This window comes from Crotalus tigris, unplaced genomic scaffold (genome assembly GCF_016545835.1).
Source record: "Crotalus tigris isolate CLP2741 ecotype Arizona unplaced genomic scaffold, ASM1654583v1 scf7180000024362.2655971311:6658466, whole genome shotgun sequence".
In the NCBI taxonomy this organism is placed as follows: Eukaryota; Metazoa; Chordata; class Lepidosauria; order Squamata; family Viperidae; genus Crotalus; species Crotalus tigris.
In genome coordinates, this window is record NW_024100530.1 from 5,447,554 (window position 1) to 5,466,168 (window position 18,615).

Below are 18,615 nucleotides of genomic sequence, written 5' to 3' on the forward strand. Positions count from 1 at the left end.
TTCTTTGCCTAGATGTCAAAGGGGGACACTATTAAAAGTCTCATTAAAATTTTAAAATGTGCTCACAAATGAGCAGGTTTTAATATAAATAGCCCTCAACTTGCAACCACAACTGAGCCCAAAATTTAGGTTGGTAGGTGAAACATTTGTTGTGAGTTTTGCCCTGTTTTACAACCACTGCAGTTTTACAACCACTGAGTCAACCGGCTCAAGGTTGACTCAGCCTTCCATCCTTCCGAGGTGGGTAAAATGAGGACCCAGATTGTTGGGGGCAATGTAAATATATATATATACCGTAAATGCCGGCGTATAAGACGACTTCCGCGAGCGCTGAAATCGGCGCCAAAGACAGGGGTCATCTTATACGCCGAGTCGTCTTATATGCCGGAAATACTGGTAGTTTCCGGCGTATAAGACAACGTTCTAGGAATGTGGCCCGGTTATAAAGACGGGGGTCGTCTTATACGCCGGGTCGCCTAATACGGCGGCATATACGGTACATTGCTTACTGGTATACACCGCTTAGAGAGTGCTTGCACTTAAAGCGGTATATAAGTCTCATAAATAAATAAATAAATAAACAAACACAGTTGTTAAGTGAATCTGGCTCCCCCCCATTCACTTTGCTTGTCACTCCCTTTTATATCACCAACCTCTAGCCATTGTTTAAATATTTAAGCTTTAAATTAAACATTAGTAATGATTGCTAGTTTCTATTTAAGTCTTAGAAACCATATTTCAGGTGTCTAAATCTTCCTTGCTCTGTGATATGTGTTACACAAGAGAACTAATCCTGCTTCAATTTGGTTAAAAAATCTGTTGTGGATATATACTATCAATTTTTCCAGTCTGATATAGTAGGTAAAGTATCTCTTTTCCAACTGGTTTAAAATATGGCTCATTAATTTGCATCCGGTGTGACAGGGGATTGCAGCATGAAAAAAGTGCCATGATTTGATACTCTGTGAAATAACCAGTAAGTCTGAAAAAGCACAAGATCATAGATACGCAAATAACATTGAGTACAGCTTCCATAGTTTATTCAAGACTTGTACAGGTACCAAAACATAATGAAATAGAGTATTTTTATTACAACTTATGAAACAATTAAATAGTACAATTTATGCTTTAAGTTTGTTCTCTTTTTTTTCCTTTTACATCACAATCTATATTTCTATGCAACATTTATTTGCATTGCCATCACTTGTTTGGGAAGCCAGTGATAAAATTAAAAAGAAGGGAGAGCTATGCATTAATAAATTAATATTTTTACATCAAATAATAAAATATGACAATTGTAGAACACCTTGTTGGAGAGAAAGATCTCTCATTTTAAAATGTTCAAGGACAGTCTACTTCAAACTCAAGACTGTTGGAATAATCATTTCCTAATGCATCACATTTCATGCTGTTCCTTGCAAAAAAGAAACTGCTAATTTTGACTGACCACTTTCTGACATTAATGTTGATGTGTCTAATTTTAGATCAGAAATGATAGTTCAGAGAGCCATATACTCATCCAAGGATGATGTGGGATTGGCTGGAAAGAGGACAAAAATGTCCAGTATAGCCATGCCCCAGAAAATTACATCAAAATATAAGCTTCTTTAGCCATATTGGTTTTAGCAAAGAGATCGCCTTGTATTCTAGTTCACCGTCTGAGCATTCAAAATCTATTCTTTCTATATTGGATACATGTTGTTTTTCTACTTATTCCATGAATGGTGAATCCACTAATATCAGTTGTCATGCAAAAATGGGCTGTATGTATGTGCCAACTGTCTAGATCAAATATTTTCCAGCAGAGAAACGCAAGTGTACAGGACCATCAGTTTGACTAATTCAGAACTATATATAATATGTTTCTTTTTCTGATAAAGAAAACACAGAGAACTTAAAAAAAAAACTAGTCAGCTATCCTTGGCTCAATTGTCATGTTCATCAACATCTTTTAAGAACAGGTTTTTGACTCACCATGGCACACTTAATAGCTGTATTTGCACAACACTTAACCAGATGACTGTATGGTATGGTTAGTTTATGGTTTAATGTGTTCCATAAAGAGGTTGGGTTTGTATTATATGGCAAATAATAAAAAGAACACAAGAGAAGGGTAAAATTAACCAGATGTAGCATGCTATCTGAATGGAGTTGGTAGATCTTTAAATAACCTGTTCAAAATATTATACAAAACTAGCCAGTGCATTTAATCCATGAGCCTATAAATCCGTGCTTGTATTTAGCATGAGTGATCATACCTGGAAATGCAGGTTCATTTCCTGGCCCAGTTTATATAAATGATTCCATAAGGAAAGAGATGTCTTTCAAGTGGTTTGCAGATGGAATGGAGAAAAGATATATAGCTATTTGTTTGCATAAACTTTCAAGTCATATTCATAGCATTTTGCATTTATGTTTGAATTCAGCAAGATCAATCTCTGCCACTGCCTGAAACGGATTAATGAATTTCATGCAATTCCTACTATTTGGGCAATAGTTGCAATTTCCTTCTCATTTCGTTTAATGTTTGAATAGAAAAAAGGTCTAGTTTTCACAAGTAACACTCAAATTCTCAAACAGTCAGCGAAACAATTTCAATGTTTAATGTAAACAAGAAGGTGGTGGAATTTTTGAATGATAACGAGGCATAGCCCCATATGTGAGAGGTTCACGTTGAATGAAATTCTACTTTGCTCAGAGAACACAGAAATGCTATTTTAAAAAAACTCAATGGGATTTTCTTGGAGGATTATCCCAAGGCATGCCAGCTCATTCAAGTGGCTAGTAAACTATGACTGATTTATTGCTAATCATGGGGAAAGGAACACAATAAAGCAAGGAATTCCATTTTGATATAGCCCTTAGTTTCCCAGCAGCACTTTTAGAAAACAGAAAAGCACCTTTAGTCTTGATAGTGCAGCACTGTCTTTGTCTAGATATCACACCTTTGTTGTGTATAGCAATTCACAGTCTCAGCAGCCACCATTGTAATGAACCTAAAAGACATTCTCCTTCTTTCGAACGGCTCGGCTGACAAACACCGTATTAGCTAACATGTCTTCATAGTATGCTCTATTTCCCTATTTTAGGTTCTCTGTATTGACTCTGTAGTGAAAAAAATTGGACCACTATGCCAATCCAGTGTAGTTGGGATCACTTTTGGCCACGAAGAGTGAAGATTACTCAATCTCATTCCATTCTACGTTCAAAATCCAGTCCTGGAAGATTCAACATAAGGTTTACCACTGCAATTTCTGCTCCATGTTAGAATGTCACCATTTTCCTTGGCCATTTAGGTTAATATTTGGTTCACAAGGAACTTTGACAAAGGGGAATCAACCTGTTGGAGCGGCAGCCTGAAATGATCAGATCAATTCTTCCATGTGCATGATTTACAGCACTGCTTGCCATAAAATTTATGATTGCAGACACCATGTTGAGGAACCAGGTGGCACCAAGCAAAGAAGTCCACACAAGAAGGATCGTCTGTTTTGATGAAATTATAGACAGTATGTTTAGTTTACAATTCAAATTAAACACAATTAACATTTTATTCTGTGTATCGTATAGCCTTTCACGTCCTATCAGATTAAACATTTGATGAGAACTGTTTAAGAATGTTTCAGGGACTTAGGTATTGAATATGCAACCAGGCTGCTTTCTGTGGACTTATTTGCTAGAAAGAAGCTATCAGCTAACAGTCTGTGAAATGTGGCCTGGCTCCAAACATGTGGTGGTGTGCTTTCCTAGGGCCACATGATGTCAATTTCTGCTTTCCAGTAACCAGTTGCAGCTTTCCAGAGTTGCAGATTTAAAAATAAATCAGCCTTATCAAGGCTGTCATTGACCCTGGGAACCTTTGTGGACAAAGTAGAGGTAATATAGCTATATAACTTTCTATCTTTTGTCTCCAGGGGGAAAAGCCTGAATTCATCGCAACTCATCTTCCACATCGGAGCACTCTGTGACACTAGACCAGCGGTTCTCAACCTATGGGTCGCGACCCCATTTGGGGTCACTCGACCATTTCACGGGAGTCGCCAAGCAAGGCTGTCCACCATTTTTTTCCCCTTTTCCGGCGTGTGCCTTACCTCCCTTGGGTTGGGCCAGCTGGTGGCCCAGCCGGTGGTCAGCCTGCTGTGTCTCTGCCGCTTGCCAGCTATGCCTCGGCCAGCGCAGGGGGTGGCACCACGCATGCGCGGCGCTCCCGGGCAGGGAAAGTCCTCGACTTACGACCGGTTTAGTCCTCGGCTTATGACCGGTTTAGTCCTCGACTTACGACCGGTTGGGGGGGGTCACGGCATTAAAAAGGTTGAGAACTAGAAAACCGAACCATTCTGCACCCAAAACTGTTTGCTATTTTTTCAATTCTGGAAGAGCAGAATGTGAAGCTTGGGGGGAGGTTATAAATAGCTCAGCCAGCTACAGCATGCATGGTTTTCCTCCAAGAAAACTAAATTGACTTATAGTTTGTAGTTTACAGGACTTAACAGGATACTCAGAATGACCAGTGGTGCAGATCAGGCTGTCTAGGGAAGCATGTTCATTCTCCTTAAAAAGCTCTTTTTTCCCTCTCTTTTTGCCCCCATCATCTTTCTCCAATGCTTCACTGAGCAATGTGGTGAGTCAATGAAAGTGTTTGGCTTCAGTGCAGTTCAAGCACAGCTGGCCGTGTTCGCTGGTGGAGACAGATTAAAACCAGTGAGGAAATAATTGATCTCTAGAGCCCACAGATCTAGCTGTGAGAAAGCAAAAAAGAGGTTTCTATCTCTAAAGGAGAAGGCTAAATGAAAAAAAATGAGCAATAGGAGCCAGCCAGAGGAGTTTCATTCTACTTTGCTTCCTCGCATTAGATAGAAATTGGGTCTGTGTGTATAGGGCAAAACTAAAAATGGGTAAAAGGAACCACATTGATGTACTGGAATAATACTTTTTCAGAGATCCAGGTTTACATGCATATTCCACAAAGGCTATGTGTTCTGGAAGGAATCAGGCAGGAGCTCTAGAAAGAAAGAAGCTCTGGAAGGAATTGGAAAGCCATGATTTTAGATAGAAAATATTTTCTTCTTGTTAGCTAAGATGTTTTGCATGCAGACAATCCAAAGTCAGGGATATTCATCTTCATTTAAAACATGTGCCACCTGCAGGCCTGCAGCTATCTCTGTCCCCTAAAGACCACCATATTGTAATTTGTACAGGACAGAATGGAAAACATGACTGGAAAGCATTCATATGAACTACAATTAATTATAATAGAAATAAAGCCCAATTTAGTCTGTCTCAGTCTATCTGAGATGGTATAGGTTCTCCGGCTTGAGCAGGGGCTGGACTAGAAGACCTCCAAGGTCCCTTCCAGCCTCTATTCTATTCTATTCTATTCTATTCTAGTTTTTGACCTGGTCTCAGCCATCTCTTTTGGACAGCAATTGGCTGGGTTTGCACAATACACTTAGTTCATCTATTATGTTAAATTGTTTTGTTGTTGTTGTTGTTGTCCCACATATTACTGCATTGTAACAAACCAAATAGGTTAGATTCACATAATATGTTCAATCCAAAAAACTTAACCAAGGTTAACATTAAGTAAGCTTAACGAGAACACAGTGTTAGATCTGTAATTGATCCAGTCAGTGTTTTCTAAGATCATTTTTACCTTTCTTCTCTGGAGCAAGGCAGAAATTAGTATTGCAGGCTTGTGACATTGCCGGTTTCTGATAAAACAGACACCCGGTTGCTGGCTGGCCTTGAAAGAGACACTGCACACTCCGTGTTTGTACTCCCCCACCACATGTCACTGTGCACTATATGTGGAATACAGGAATAAGAAGTTATAGTCAAAGGTCCATTAAGTAATAATAATAATAGTAGTAGTAGCAGTAGTAGCAGTAGTAGTAGTAGTAGTAGGGTTGGAAGGGACCTTTGAAGTCTTCTGTTCCAACCAACTGTTCAAGCAGGAGACCCTATATCATTCCAGACAAATGGCTGTCCAATCTCTTCTTGAAAACTTCCAGATATGGAGGACCACAACTTCTGGAGCTAAGTGATTCCAATGATTAATTGTTCTCATTGATTGCTCCATAGTTCTAGCTTAGATTTCTCTTTAATGAACTTCCACCCTATTACTTTTTGCCTGCACCTCAAGTGCTTTGTAGAATAGGTTGACCTAATCTTCTGTGTGGCAGCTGCTTAAGCACCAGAGTTTTGTTCAATCTGATTCCATATTATCTTCTCTCTTGACCTCAGAACTCTAAATATACAGAAATACAGTAAGTGGCCTTTTAACATTTTTCACTTCTTTCATCTAGAGTCACTTGATAGCAGAGAATAGCCGTTTGTGGGCAAATTGTCTGCCGTCCCAAAACTTCTCATCTGCTTTTGCTCACTGCCAAATCTGAAAACCCATCAACTAGGCTGAACTTGTACAGAAGTGCTGAGAGATAAGCACACTTTAAATTATTTCTTCTTTGCTTCTTTGTTGGAATTTATATTGCCATGGGCAGTTAGGAAATTTGAGGAACCTGTCTGCTATTCTATGCAGGAACAAATAATGAGTTATTACAAGTCTACCCTGAAGCACTGGTGATGTATGTGAATTTGTCTACTAACGCCGTGTCCACAAGACAAAAACAATCATCTCCATCAGGTTATTAAACCTGAGCATCCTCTATGAGCTGTCAAATGAATCTGAGAGACAGGTGACCCATGCAATATAGTAAGTTCCAAAACACAGAAATGTGTTTGCAAGGCAACACTCTAATCCAGACATCACAGTAGTAAGAGAAATCCAGACAGCCTTTGTTGGTCCTTGGATATATGCATTATGCCCCAAAACCTTGAATGGTTCAACTACAGTGCAAGTCTTTGAAGAATGAGTTGGAAAAAAGGACAAAATGCACAGGATTACAACTGCAGGGATTTGATGAACTAAGAGACAATCTTCAGCTGCAACAACTGACTTAGCTCCACTAGTATAATTACAGGTAATCCATAAATTACAACTGATTTTATTACCTCTTTCTTCTATGAGGTGTTTTTGCCCAAAAAAAAAAAGAAGTAAATGTCGGTTTTCCACAAAAATGTAAAGACATGGTCATGTTACTGTGGGATGCGGTAAACAGCTGTAAATGTGAACCAATTGCCTAAAATATGGTCTTATATGTTTATTGTTTTTAATGTATTACTCCCTTTCTGGATAGGGAAGTACCTCTGGGTCCTTTTTCCAAATATCTACACGCAACCCAGAATTCACAATGAAGAAGCTGGCATAATTCTAGGCACCTACCTGTTGGCCCTTGCACAATGATGACCCATTTAGCTCTTTATTCCCCAATAAGTTCAAGGTGCTATGAAACAAGGACTTGCATATTCAGAGCCACTTAGTCTGCCCCTGAACTTCCTTACCTGCTGCCAAGGTGAAGAATACCACCCTGATATCCTATTGTACAGAGGATGCATCGGACATGGTCCTTGCTGGCACACTTCTTCCAAATCAATGCTTGGCTTCTTAAGATTTCGACAGCGGCGCAATGGGAAAGTGATCAATTTGCCACCAATGCTTTTCTCAATGCACTGCATTTCTCGCCTCCTGATACCTGGCCCACAAGTAGCAGAACACTGGGGACAATAAGAGGTTTATTTAAAGCTGGTTTGCAAAATATATAGCCCACTACCAGACACACTGCAGGCTCCAGATCTTCCCAAAATTGGACTTTTTGTGCTTTTGGAGATAAATGGGAATATGAATACTTTGAGCCTATCAGAAGCTTGGACGACCTATTTTATCCCTATTAAAAAGGCTCACTTTGGGTTCTGGCCTCATCAGTTTTTGGAAGGTGGCTCTTGACAGGTTAAATAAAACCCACAATGGCTCTTCAACTGCCCAATGGGGCATGTGTCTGATTCCAAAGGTATGTCCATCTCTGGTGATTAAGACCACTGGATATTTTCAAATACCTCACATCAGGTCATACTATTTATCCAATCGTATCCATTTTATCTACATAAACTTCATTCACACGGCAAGCTCCAATTTGTTAAATAAATCACTATCACACCTCTAACAGTTTTGCAGATACAATAATCATGGCTTCTTTGACCAATACTTGGCTTTTCCCCTCTCTTTTTCTAAAAACAATTCTATGTTTGGATACTTCTGTAGATTAGCCTTAAAAGTTTGGACAAGATGCTCATGTGTGCCTTCTGGTCAGTCTTATCCAGACAAGTCCCTGCCGGGCATTTTGGTGACATTTTCAGAAGTGGTTTGTCATTGCCTTCTTTCCAGGATTGAGACAGTATTATTGATCCAAAGCTATCCAGGTGACCAGACACTATCCCATGGCAGGATTAGAACTCATTAGCCCAGTGCTTTTAATCACTATTTCAAATGGCTCTCTAAAACAGGGGTCTTCAGACTTGGCCCTTTTAGGACTTGTGGACTTCAATTCCCAGAATTTCTCAGCCAGTATGCCTGGCTGAGGAATTCTGGGAGTTGAAGTCCACAAGTCCTAAAAGGGCCAAGTTTGAAGACCCCTGCTCTAAAACATCCTACTTGATGTCTTTACTGATAATAGCAAGTTGCATTTTGCATCTTTTGCATCTTTCAGTTTAATATTGAAAGAATAATGAGAAATAGGAAAATCGACCCCAAGGGTCTTCTTGATAACTCTTAATTTTAAGTTAGGGCAGCAAAGTTCCAAGATTCTTAAATCCATAAAAGGGTGGATGGGACATTTTTAACAACAGATTGTCTATTATTGTATATTTTTCATGTTGTGTTTTGTAGGCAGGCCTCATTCCGTGACTCAAAGAAGCATCGTTGCTTTACCTCACTCCAAGCAGAGATCACCCATTGAAGACGCTCGTTTTTAGGGCACCGTCCCAACACGCAAGTCTGTTGCATTTCTGGCTTTGTTTCGCTGTTGCACAAGCTCTCTGGCACAATTGTTAGGATGGAGGCTCGTACACTTTTGCAGAAAACTTCACGTTTCATTATGCCTCGTCCGCAGGTTTTGGAACACTTTATGGGATTGGGGAAAAGTCTGATGTTAGTGATCTTAAAACTGAGCCCATTCTACGTCATAGGACAATAAACCAAATAAATTCCATCCCATTCTGGGTTATAGACTGCATACATATATCCCATCTTCCCTCCCTCCAGGAGAAAATCCAACATATAAGGTTCCCAGAAAGATTTCAAGTGCAGCTATCTATCTATCTATCTATCTATCCATCTATCCATCCATCTACCTACCTACCTATCTATCTATCCATTTATCTACCTACCTACTATCTATCTACCTACCTACCTACCTACCTACCTACCTACCTACCTACCTACCTACCTATCCATCTATCTATCCATCTATCTATCCATCTATCTACCTATCTACCTATCTACCTACCTATCTATCTATCTATCTATCTATCTATCTATCTATCTATCTATCTATCTATCTATCTATTTTATTTCCATCCTGCTTTTCAGTTTCTTTAACAGCTGTAGTAGTTTACAATGACCTAAACCAGGCTCCCTTAACTTAATCATGGGCCTTACAGGCTATGTTTAAATTATATATTTAGTTATCTATGGGGCCAGATCAAATTATATATTCCTAGTCATCATTTCTTTTTGCTAGTCACTTCTAACCTATTTTTTTAACTCCAGCTAATGATAGATGAAACAATATGTTTCAGAAAAGTAAGATAATACTCTGTCTTAAAGAATGCTCATTAAGAGAAAGAATTTGACAGGGGGTACTTTCATAGCTGGAGCGTCCCCCCACCCCTCCTTTCCTTCAGAAAGATTTTTGCAACAGCATATTCGCTTAAATGAAATCTGTGATACGTCTGTCTTGGCAAGTGTACAAAACAGCAAGACTTTGTTTCACTCCAGTGAAAAAGCTGCTAGACATTTCATATCTTTCAGAAAAGGGGTGTGTGTATATATATTGGAATTTGCCTGAGGCCCTATGCTACCAACTATGCTTTTAAGAGCAGGTTTTTACTATATTATGATATTAGGTTGCTTGAAATGAGACATTATCTAAAGGGGGGGAAAACATCGTTCATTTTGCTGGGTGCTGCTGATCATCACTGAACATTTAATGCCTAGTTGGAAAAATGAATTTACATGTACTTAGTGAAGTAATTAATAATAGCTGTCTCTACCTTATCCGGGTTTTTTTGTATTCCTTCTTAGTACTCTGCTGCGGAATGTTTAATTTTTCCTAGCTCCAGCTGGTGTGTCATTTGTCGCCCTACTTGGGGGTCTAGTGCAGGGGTCTGCAACCTTGACAATTTTAAGACTTGCTGGCTGAGGAATTCTGGGAGCCGAAGTCCACAAGTCTTAAAGTTGTCAAGGTTGCAGACTCCTGTTCTAGGACAACTCAGCATGGCCAACTTGCCATGGACAAAATGAAATGTGAATGACAAAAATTAAAATAATTATTTAATTGTTTTAAATTCTCTGTGATAGTCTCTAAAATATCACAAGATTATTATCATGTCAACCCTATTTCTTCTCTTCATTACACTAGACCAGGGGTAGTCAACCTTGACTCTTTTATGACTCGTGGACTTCAATTCCCAGAATTCTTGGCTCAGGAATTCTGGGAGTTGAAGTCCACGAGTCATAAAAGAGCCAAGGTTGACTACCCTGCACTAGACAAACCTACTGTAGTTCCTGCAACCATTCATGGTAAGGTTTACTAATCTGGCTGCTCTCCAAGTACCTGAACTTCCACTTCCCAAATTCCAAACTCCAGTTAACCATTGGAGATGAACTTCCCACATTTCTGTCCATGTTGTCAAAGACCTCCTGTCTTCCAGTTTATTCCAACTGCTCAACTCCAGTGGACAGGTACTATATAGCTATTCTGTAGCTATACACACACACAGGCACATTTCTCTAATAAAAAAATATATTAAGATCTAAGGAATTTCGGAAATGTGAATATATGTAGATGTAAATAGCCTGATAGTATGTTTATAATTTAAATAAACGTTTCTGTCCAAACCAAGCAAAAGTAATGGAAGACACATACAGGATGATGTTCATAATCAAAAACAGACAGTCCATTCTTCCTAGGTTAGATGAACCACTGACTGGCTCCCCACAATTTTTCTTCAGGCTCCCATCTCAACAGAACAGGGGTCCCCAAGCCCCAGTTTATGGACTGGTACCGGGCCGTGGCATGCCAGCAACTGGGCCACACAAACAAGCAAAGTCCTATCCATGGGATGCAGGCAGCACACAAATCACGCACTCTCCATCCCGTGGAAAACCCTTTCTCCACGGAACCGGTCCCTGGTTTCCAAAAGATTGGGGACCTCTGCAACAGAAGATTATGGCAAGTTTAAAAAAAAAATTACCTGTGACCAAGGCTCAGGATTCCATTCTGGTGGACAGTCCTGGTTATTACATGCCTGTATTTGTGCTGGAGTGGTTACTGGGCACAGGGCATGTGCCACAACCTCTTCCTTATGAAAAGCCTTTTTCTGGACACACTGGATATGACGGCTTTGCTGTCCCCCACCACAGGACTGGCTGCAAATGCTCCATTCACTTACTGACCAACTGAAAAATATATAGACATATATGATATATGACAGTGATGACGAACCTTTTAGAGACTGAGTGCCCAAACTGCAACCCAAAATCCACTTATGCATCGTTGAGTGCTGGCTGGGCGTGGCCAATTGGGTGGGCATGGCTGCAGTGGTAACGGCAGACTGGGTGGGACTAAAAAGTTCAATCAATCAATTCCAACTTTGCAAGAACTTTTTTTTCCCGCGAGAAGTTGAAATTGACTGATTGAACCTTTTTTTTTTTTTGCACATGGCAGCGGAGGCCTAAAGTGAAAAGGTTTTATAAAACCCAGTTGAAGGCCTAGGACTGGGGCTACCACGCGCGTGCCCACAGAGAGGGCTCTGAGTGCCCCCTCTGGCACCCGTGCCATAGGTTCGCCACCACTTATATATGACATATGACACCCTTTTTAAAAAGAGACTGGACAATCACCTGTCTGAGATGGTATAAGTCCTCCTGCTTGAGCAGGGGGCTGGACTAGAAGATCTTCAAGGTCCCTTCCATTTCTATTCTATTCTATTCTATTCTATTCTATTCTAGTCTAGTCTATTCTATTCTACTCTATTCTAACTTATGAAATGCAAATGGCAGAGATGCAGTAGATATAGTTCATGGATTTCAAAGGTTGTAAAATGATTTAGTTTTAACTCAAGCTTTTCCTTGACCTGCTCCCCTTTCTGTGGCCAACAGCACTGGACAGCCAGCCTTGTCACCAAAAGAATTACAGTTGGAAAACAGTATCTTCTAATGGACCATTTTAAGATTCACACACCAGCTGCAAAGTGCAGCAGCTTGTACTTGCACCACATCCAAGGCATGCCACAATAGCTACTTGTGTGGTTCTTTCGCCAATTAAAATAAATGCTATGTTTTAGAAGCTTCCAGCCACAATTAAAAAGCAAACACAAACATTTACAGGGAAGGCTGAAGAAAACTTAATGGAAGGTTTTTCTCTCTGAGAGAAAGCAGAGCCCAGGGTACAGAAATAAGCCTTTGGCAGAAGATTAGTCACACCCAAACAGAATCCTTGGCTAGGGAGATTATCTCAAATTAGTTGTCAGACAATGGCACGGCTCAAAGCAAGGCAATACAATTGCTAAAACTATCACATGATACATTACCCTAATTAAACCTTATCTCTGCCTTTTTGTGATTCTCTTACAGTTTCCTCTGGATCTCCTGCAGAGTGTATGTGTGTGTGTACGTATGTGTATGTGTCAGCTCCAGACTCCTTATTAGAGAGGAACAGAAAATAAGAATGGAGAATAACAGAGTTGAAAGGAACCATGGAAGTGTTCTAGTCCAACCTCCTACTCTATACCATTCCAGACCAATGGCTGTCCAGTCTCTCCTTGAATACCTCCAGAGATGGAGCACCTACAACTTCTGAAGGCAAGCAACTCCACTGGCTAATTCTTCTCACTGTCCAAAAAATTCTCTTTAGTTCTAGATGGGATCTCTCCTTGATAAGTTTCCATCTGTTACATGTTGTTCTGCCCTCAGAATATAGGTCAACCCTCTCTTCTCTGTGACACTATCTCAGATATTGGAAGACTACTATCATGTCTCCCACAGTCATTCTCTTCATTAGACTAGACAAACCCAGTTCCTGCAATGTGAAGGCTGTATGTATATAATTATGTTTTTACTTGTAGTTTTTACTTGTGTGTCGTGTGCATTGTGGACAGCACTTAATTTTGTTGTGAGATACACAATGACAATAAAGATATTCTAGTCTATTCATTGTAGGTTTTAGCCTTCAGAACCCTTATCATCTTTGTTGTTCTTCTCTTCACTCTTTCTAGAGTCTCAACATCTTACTTGTGTTGTGTTATTGTATTGTATTGTACTGTACTGTATTGTATTGTATTATTGTATTGTATTGTATTGTACCTTCAGTTTCTTCAATGCAGAGACACTGAGAATCTAGGAAGGTAAGATTGCTCAGGCTACACCTGCTGAGATTCAGCATTTATAATCTGAGTCAGAATTCAAGCTTTTTGCTCCCCTGCTTATCTGTGCAAGTAGCACAGTTAAATCTTCAGAATTCCTTCATAGTCAACCTTAATCCATAGTCACCATTTGGGAGATATCAGCTAAAGCAAAAGTCTATACTTACTAGGCTGGGCAAGGATTTGCATTGCACATCATTGTTTCTGTTAAGAGTTTTGACCTTGGGCCACAGAATGAAGAATTTACACGAGTTTGATGATCCTGTAAACACACAGCTTTGGCTATCAAATGCCCTGCAAGGAATTTTGTAAAAAAAAAAAAAAGACAATTAAAAAAATACAGAAGATACTCAATAATTCTCACAAAAGACATGTAATGTTCCGATGCCATTGGTCTAGTTCCTCACCTTCATAGTTCTTCCATTTCCCCCCTCTCTCATTATTTAGATGGGTTGGATAACATTGTCCTCATGGATCCCATTCTTAAGCTTGCAACGTTCTTGTCCCTTCTCAACTCTTTATTTTTGTTCTTCTAATATCAAAAGGTACCACGGTGCAAGCCAGACCGGCACTTCCAACAATGCTTCTAAGAGGCCTCAGAAGCATTCTTAAAAAATATAAATGGTGGGTTTCTGATTACCTGTTCGGGAAAGTTATAAAGATATGCTAGAGTGGCCACAAATATTCTACAGGGCTAGAGAGAACCCTGAGGAACAATCTTATTAACTTGTCTTCTCGTAAATGGATATGTTGTAATTGGTCATATCTATCATGGATCAATTTTATGAAGAGGTAAGCTCCCACATGATAACCATTTTGTGAGAAACACAACTTGACCTCATAATTGTATCCAATATCTAGTCGTAAAAGTGTCTCTCCCCATCAAGTAGGAGGAAGTGTTGATGCATGCCTGCCTTTTCATTAAAATAATATTTTAATAAAAGAAAGAAAGCAACAGAAAAGGTACATGGCGAACAAAGAGTGACAGAGCCAAAAATACAAAATACCTATCTCCAAGATAAAGACAATACTAGCCATCCCAGAAAGTTTCTTTAATGTGGTCTTTGGCTGTAAACCCAATGCCAACAGTTATGGGCTTTCTCACAGGGAACTCTTTTTAATATTACTAACAATAGACATTCTTGAAACGCCTGATTTTATGAGCTAACAGGAGGGGAGTTAACTGACTGAGGAAATCAGATTTGTCAGAAGGAATTCAAAAACAGAAGACAAAGAGGCAGGAAGGAAAAAGAAGAAGCAGTCTGCAAATTCCAGAACTAGAAATATTATTATTCCTCTGCTTTGATTTGTAATATATACAGTGTGTGTGTGTGTGTGTGTGTGTGTGTGTGTGTGTTTTCTGAGGTTTTCGCGGGTGTTTGTATGTAGGTCTTTGGTTATTCGGGTTTTCTCCTGCGTAAAATTGGAAGTGTCTTGGCGACGTTTCGACGAAGTCCCATTCATCATCTTCAGGCTGGTATTTTCGGCTTCGTGCTTCGAGGAGCATGAAGCTGAAAACACCAGCCTGAAGATGACGAATGGGACTTCATCGAAACGTCGCCAAGACACTTCCATTTTATGTGGGAGAAAACCCAAATAACCAAAGATAGATAGATAGATATATATATATAGATATATATATATATATAGATATATATATATATATACATACACACACACACACACATACATATATATATATAACTAGATAAAACCAGCAAAAGCTAAATCAAACAGAATGATCTGGAAAAAAGTACATAGAACTTGTAAGTTGCCCAGGATTACCTTGAGCAGCCTATAAATTTTATATAAAAATAAATAAAAACGTACATGAAAATTACAAGAAAACGTACATTCACAAAAGACGTGTTGCAGCACAGTTTGTAAATCACAAAGGGAACCTTGATCACAACAAAAGATATTACCTAATATTTCCTTTATGCTGATAAAGAGACTATTCAAAGACTGAGAGGTGATACGAACTAATCAGATTTGGTATATATTATATAGAAAATAAAACAGGAACGTTTGAAGTTTTTTGGGAGAACTCTTTTTGGAAGGGCAAATCCAAAATTCTCATGTAGAAAAATTCAAAAACGTTGGCATATTATTTAGCAACTCTTTGGCACTTTTAAATCTCACTTCTTCCCAAGGCCGCTGTTTCCCATAATCAGAATCCGAGGGGGTTGACCAAAGCATATGTAGTGATATACCTTCAGAATTTATTATTATTTAAAATTTGTTAAATTTATTTCCCACTTCTCTCATTGTGGGGCTATTCTAAGTGGCTTACAACAGTAGAAATGGAGAGATGAAAAGAAATGTAAACATAACAGTAGCAAAATAATGAAACAATGAAATAAACAAACCATGAAAATAAAGAAAGATGAGAGTAAAGAAACAGGAAATGCTGAGGGGGAATGTGAGTTTTGCTAACAATCTAGTAGACCCCTCCCATGTGGTGGCTGCATCTCAAACAAAGACTGACAACAACAACCAGCCTTTTAAAAACATCCAATGAGAATTCCAGTAGACTCCAATAAATATGTAAGTAAATCTTGTTTTAAGACAGTAATACAAACATTTAATGCTGGTTTTATAATAGTAATAAATGCATTTAGAGGTACTTAAACCTGAAGGTTTTTCTACTCCTAATTTCTTGGGATAGTCTTCATATGTATTTCAGCGTAGCTGTTTAAATTGTCAATAAAATGTAAGCTTGGTCTCTAAAAATACTTTCTCTAACACATTCAAACCTGTAGGGGTTTTTGAAGCAGCCAACACATCTGCTCCTAACAATAAGAGTAACCAATGCTTCATATACTTCCGTTCATCTATTTTTGGCAAATCATATTTTCTGGAAAAACATGTAAGAGATCTTCTGCCTCAGTCTTTGAAAATTGCTCAATCTTGGTGAAAGACTTGTTAGAATTTTGTCTCTCGATATAAAGAGCTGAACTACATACAGGAAAGATTGTGTGGCTGAAATACAAGTGGCCCTTAATGTCCCCTCATTCAGTGACTGTTATAATGGTGCTGAACAAGTCCTCATTTTGCAGACATTGCAGTGTCCCCCATGGTTGTGTGATCACAGTCTGACTGCTCAGTGTCCAGGTTACAAATGCAATAGTTGCACCATCTCAACAATCATAGAATTACGATTTGCAAACTTCACTGCTGGCTTCCAATAAGCCAAATCAAAGAGGAAACCTGCAGGAGGTAGCAAATGGTGATGCGACATTGCCCTTAACAACAGAGGAGATTGAAATGGTTTTCCACGGGAAGAAAAATTATCAAAGTAATCAGTCATTAGAAAACATGGAATTTAACTGGAAAGAAATGAATTGAGTGCCAATAATTCAGTTAAGTTCAAGTTAATACACAGTGGATTTCACTGTTAGATTCTGTAACTTAGACAGCCCTAAATAAATAGAAAAAGGAAGACATATTTGGGGTAAATTTGACATACTCACCCCCACCACAGGTTGCTGAGCAATCTGACTGCACCATCACCCATGAGTAGCTATGCCTTTTTGTGAATATCTTGTTCTCATTATTCACCTTAGATAAGGTATATCGCCAGGAAATGCCAGGATTTTTCCCTTGTAACAGCACCTAATTATCATAAGAGGAAGAAAATGATGGCGCACCCATAACTTCTGAAGGCAAGTCATTCTACTGATTAGTTGTTCTCACTGATAGGAAATTACTTCTTAATTCTAGTTGAATCTCTCTTTAATGAGCTTCCACCCATTGCTTCCCATCTCCTGTGGTTGGGTTCCTATTGAACTTTCATCCTAGGAATTTGGTACAAACAAAAAAGGGAACACCAGCCTTTTGCCTGCCTTTGCTCACTTACTCTCTGCTCATAAATGCAATACAAACTGCTGATTTTGTGGAATACACACATCTGTCTTTTTTCATAATGGCCATGTCATTAGACAGAGGTGTCAATAATGAACATATTGGACAACTAATAGGGGGCAGGGGTCTATCCATTTTCAGTTGTGGCTCTGGCATCAGTAAAACTGCCCTTATTGTCTTCTGATTAAATTACTGCAATAAACTCTATAGGCAGCTGCAGCAGACTATTTTCCTGTCAATGAAAATTGTGGTCTCAACCTTGACGTGTTACTATAATTTCATTAAGTATATGGACACATCCCTGCTTTAGAGTGAGATCTCTTTTTATTCACTCTTATCCATCTTGGATGATATAGAAGAACTGAAGAAAACAAGATTTTGGTGATAATAAAAGCTGTAATATCAATGTATTTAATAGTAAACCTCCCCATTTGATTAATCTGTGCAAGGTGAATTCCAATTATGTCTTTGTTTTAAAGATGGTTTCAATGGACAGAAATATGGTAAACTGCCAATATCAACTGAACTAAATCTATGGAGGGATGTAGAATGTAAAAGAGAACTAATAAGGAAAAGTTTCATGGGATAAAAATAAAAATCAAGATTAATTAACATTTTTAAAGTCAAGACATTCAGACTCGAAAAATCTGCATGTCAGTGGAGATAGAGATCACATGGAGACAAAATGATGTAAAACAATGTCAAATGTTACTCCAAAAATGAGGGGTGTCCAAGTCCAGAGACACTGAATCTATAACATCTGAGTGGTTTGCTATTGACTACTTGTACAGCAAATTGTGTGGTTTGGGATGGGAAAAGGAAAAAGAAAAATTGGAAGAATGATATGTTTTCCAGTTCTATTTCAGTCCATGAATTCTGGGAGTGCTCCAACATGGAAATTCATGACCTAGTCCAGCAGTATACTGTATATCCATTCAGAAAAACTAATAGCTTGGCTTTCTGATTTATTGCAAGTTTTAGTATTGAGAAATCAGGCAGATGTAATGTAACATATGAGGGTTTTTTTTAATTAAAAAAAAAGAGAGATGTAGTCAGCTTCCACATTCACTCTTGTAACAATACTAACTCTAAAACATTCAAAAATGGTTGATTTTTAGTTACATTTCAAGACTATGGAATATAGGTTTAGATGATACAAAGATAGATGTAGATGTAGATTAAATATAAATATGAAGAAGCAGTTTGGATATC

General features: G+C 38.7%; 1 protein-coding gene across 3 annotated transcripts in view; it reads right to left on the bottom strand.

Annotated features, from left to right (window-relative positions):
* Positions 1 to 1,031: 1,031 nt before the first annotated feature.
* Positions 1,032 to 18,615, bottom strand: part of ADAMTS18 (ADAM metallopeptidase with thrombospondin type 1 motif 18) — a 67,126-nt gene continuing 49,542 nt past the window's right edge. For all 3 annotated transcript variants that reach the window (XM_039327556.1, XM_039327557.1, XM_039327558.1), the window contains 7 exons: positions 17,013 to 17,154; positions 13,707 to 13,833; positions 11,371 to 11,575; positions 8,825 to 9,016; positions 7,402 to 7,614; positions 5,654 to 5,801; positions 1,032 to 3,486 (listed from right to left, as the gene is read on the bottom strand). In XM_039327556.1, coding sequence (XP_039183490.1) covers positions 3,371 to 3,486; positions 5,654 to 5,801; positions 7,402 to 7,614; positions 8,825 to 9,016; positions 11,371 to 11,575; positions 13,707 to 13,833; positions 17,013 to 17,154 — 1,143 coding nt within the window. In that variant the 3' untranslated portion in view covers positions 1,032 to 3,370. The remainder of the gene's footprint in view (positions 3,487 to 5,653; positions 5,802 to 7,401; positions 7,615 to 8,824; positions 9,017 to 11,370; positions 11,576 to 13,706; positions 13,834 to 17,012; positions 17,155 to 18,615) is intronic.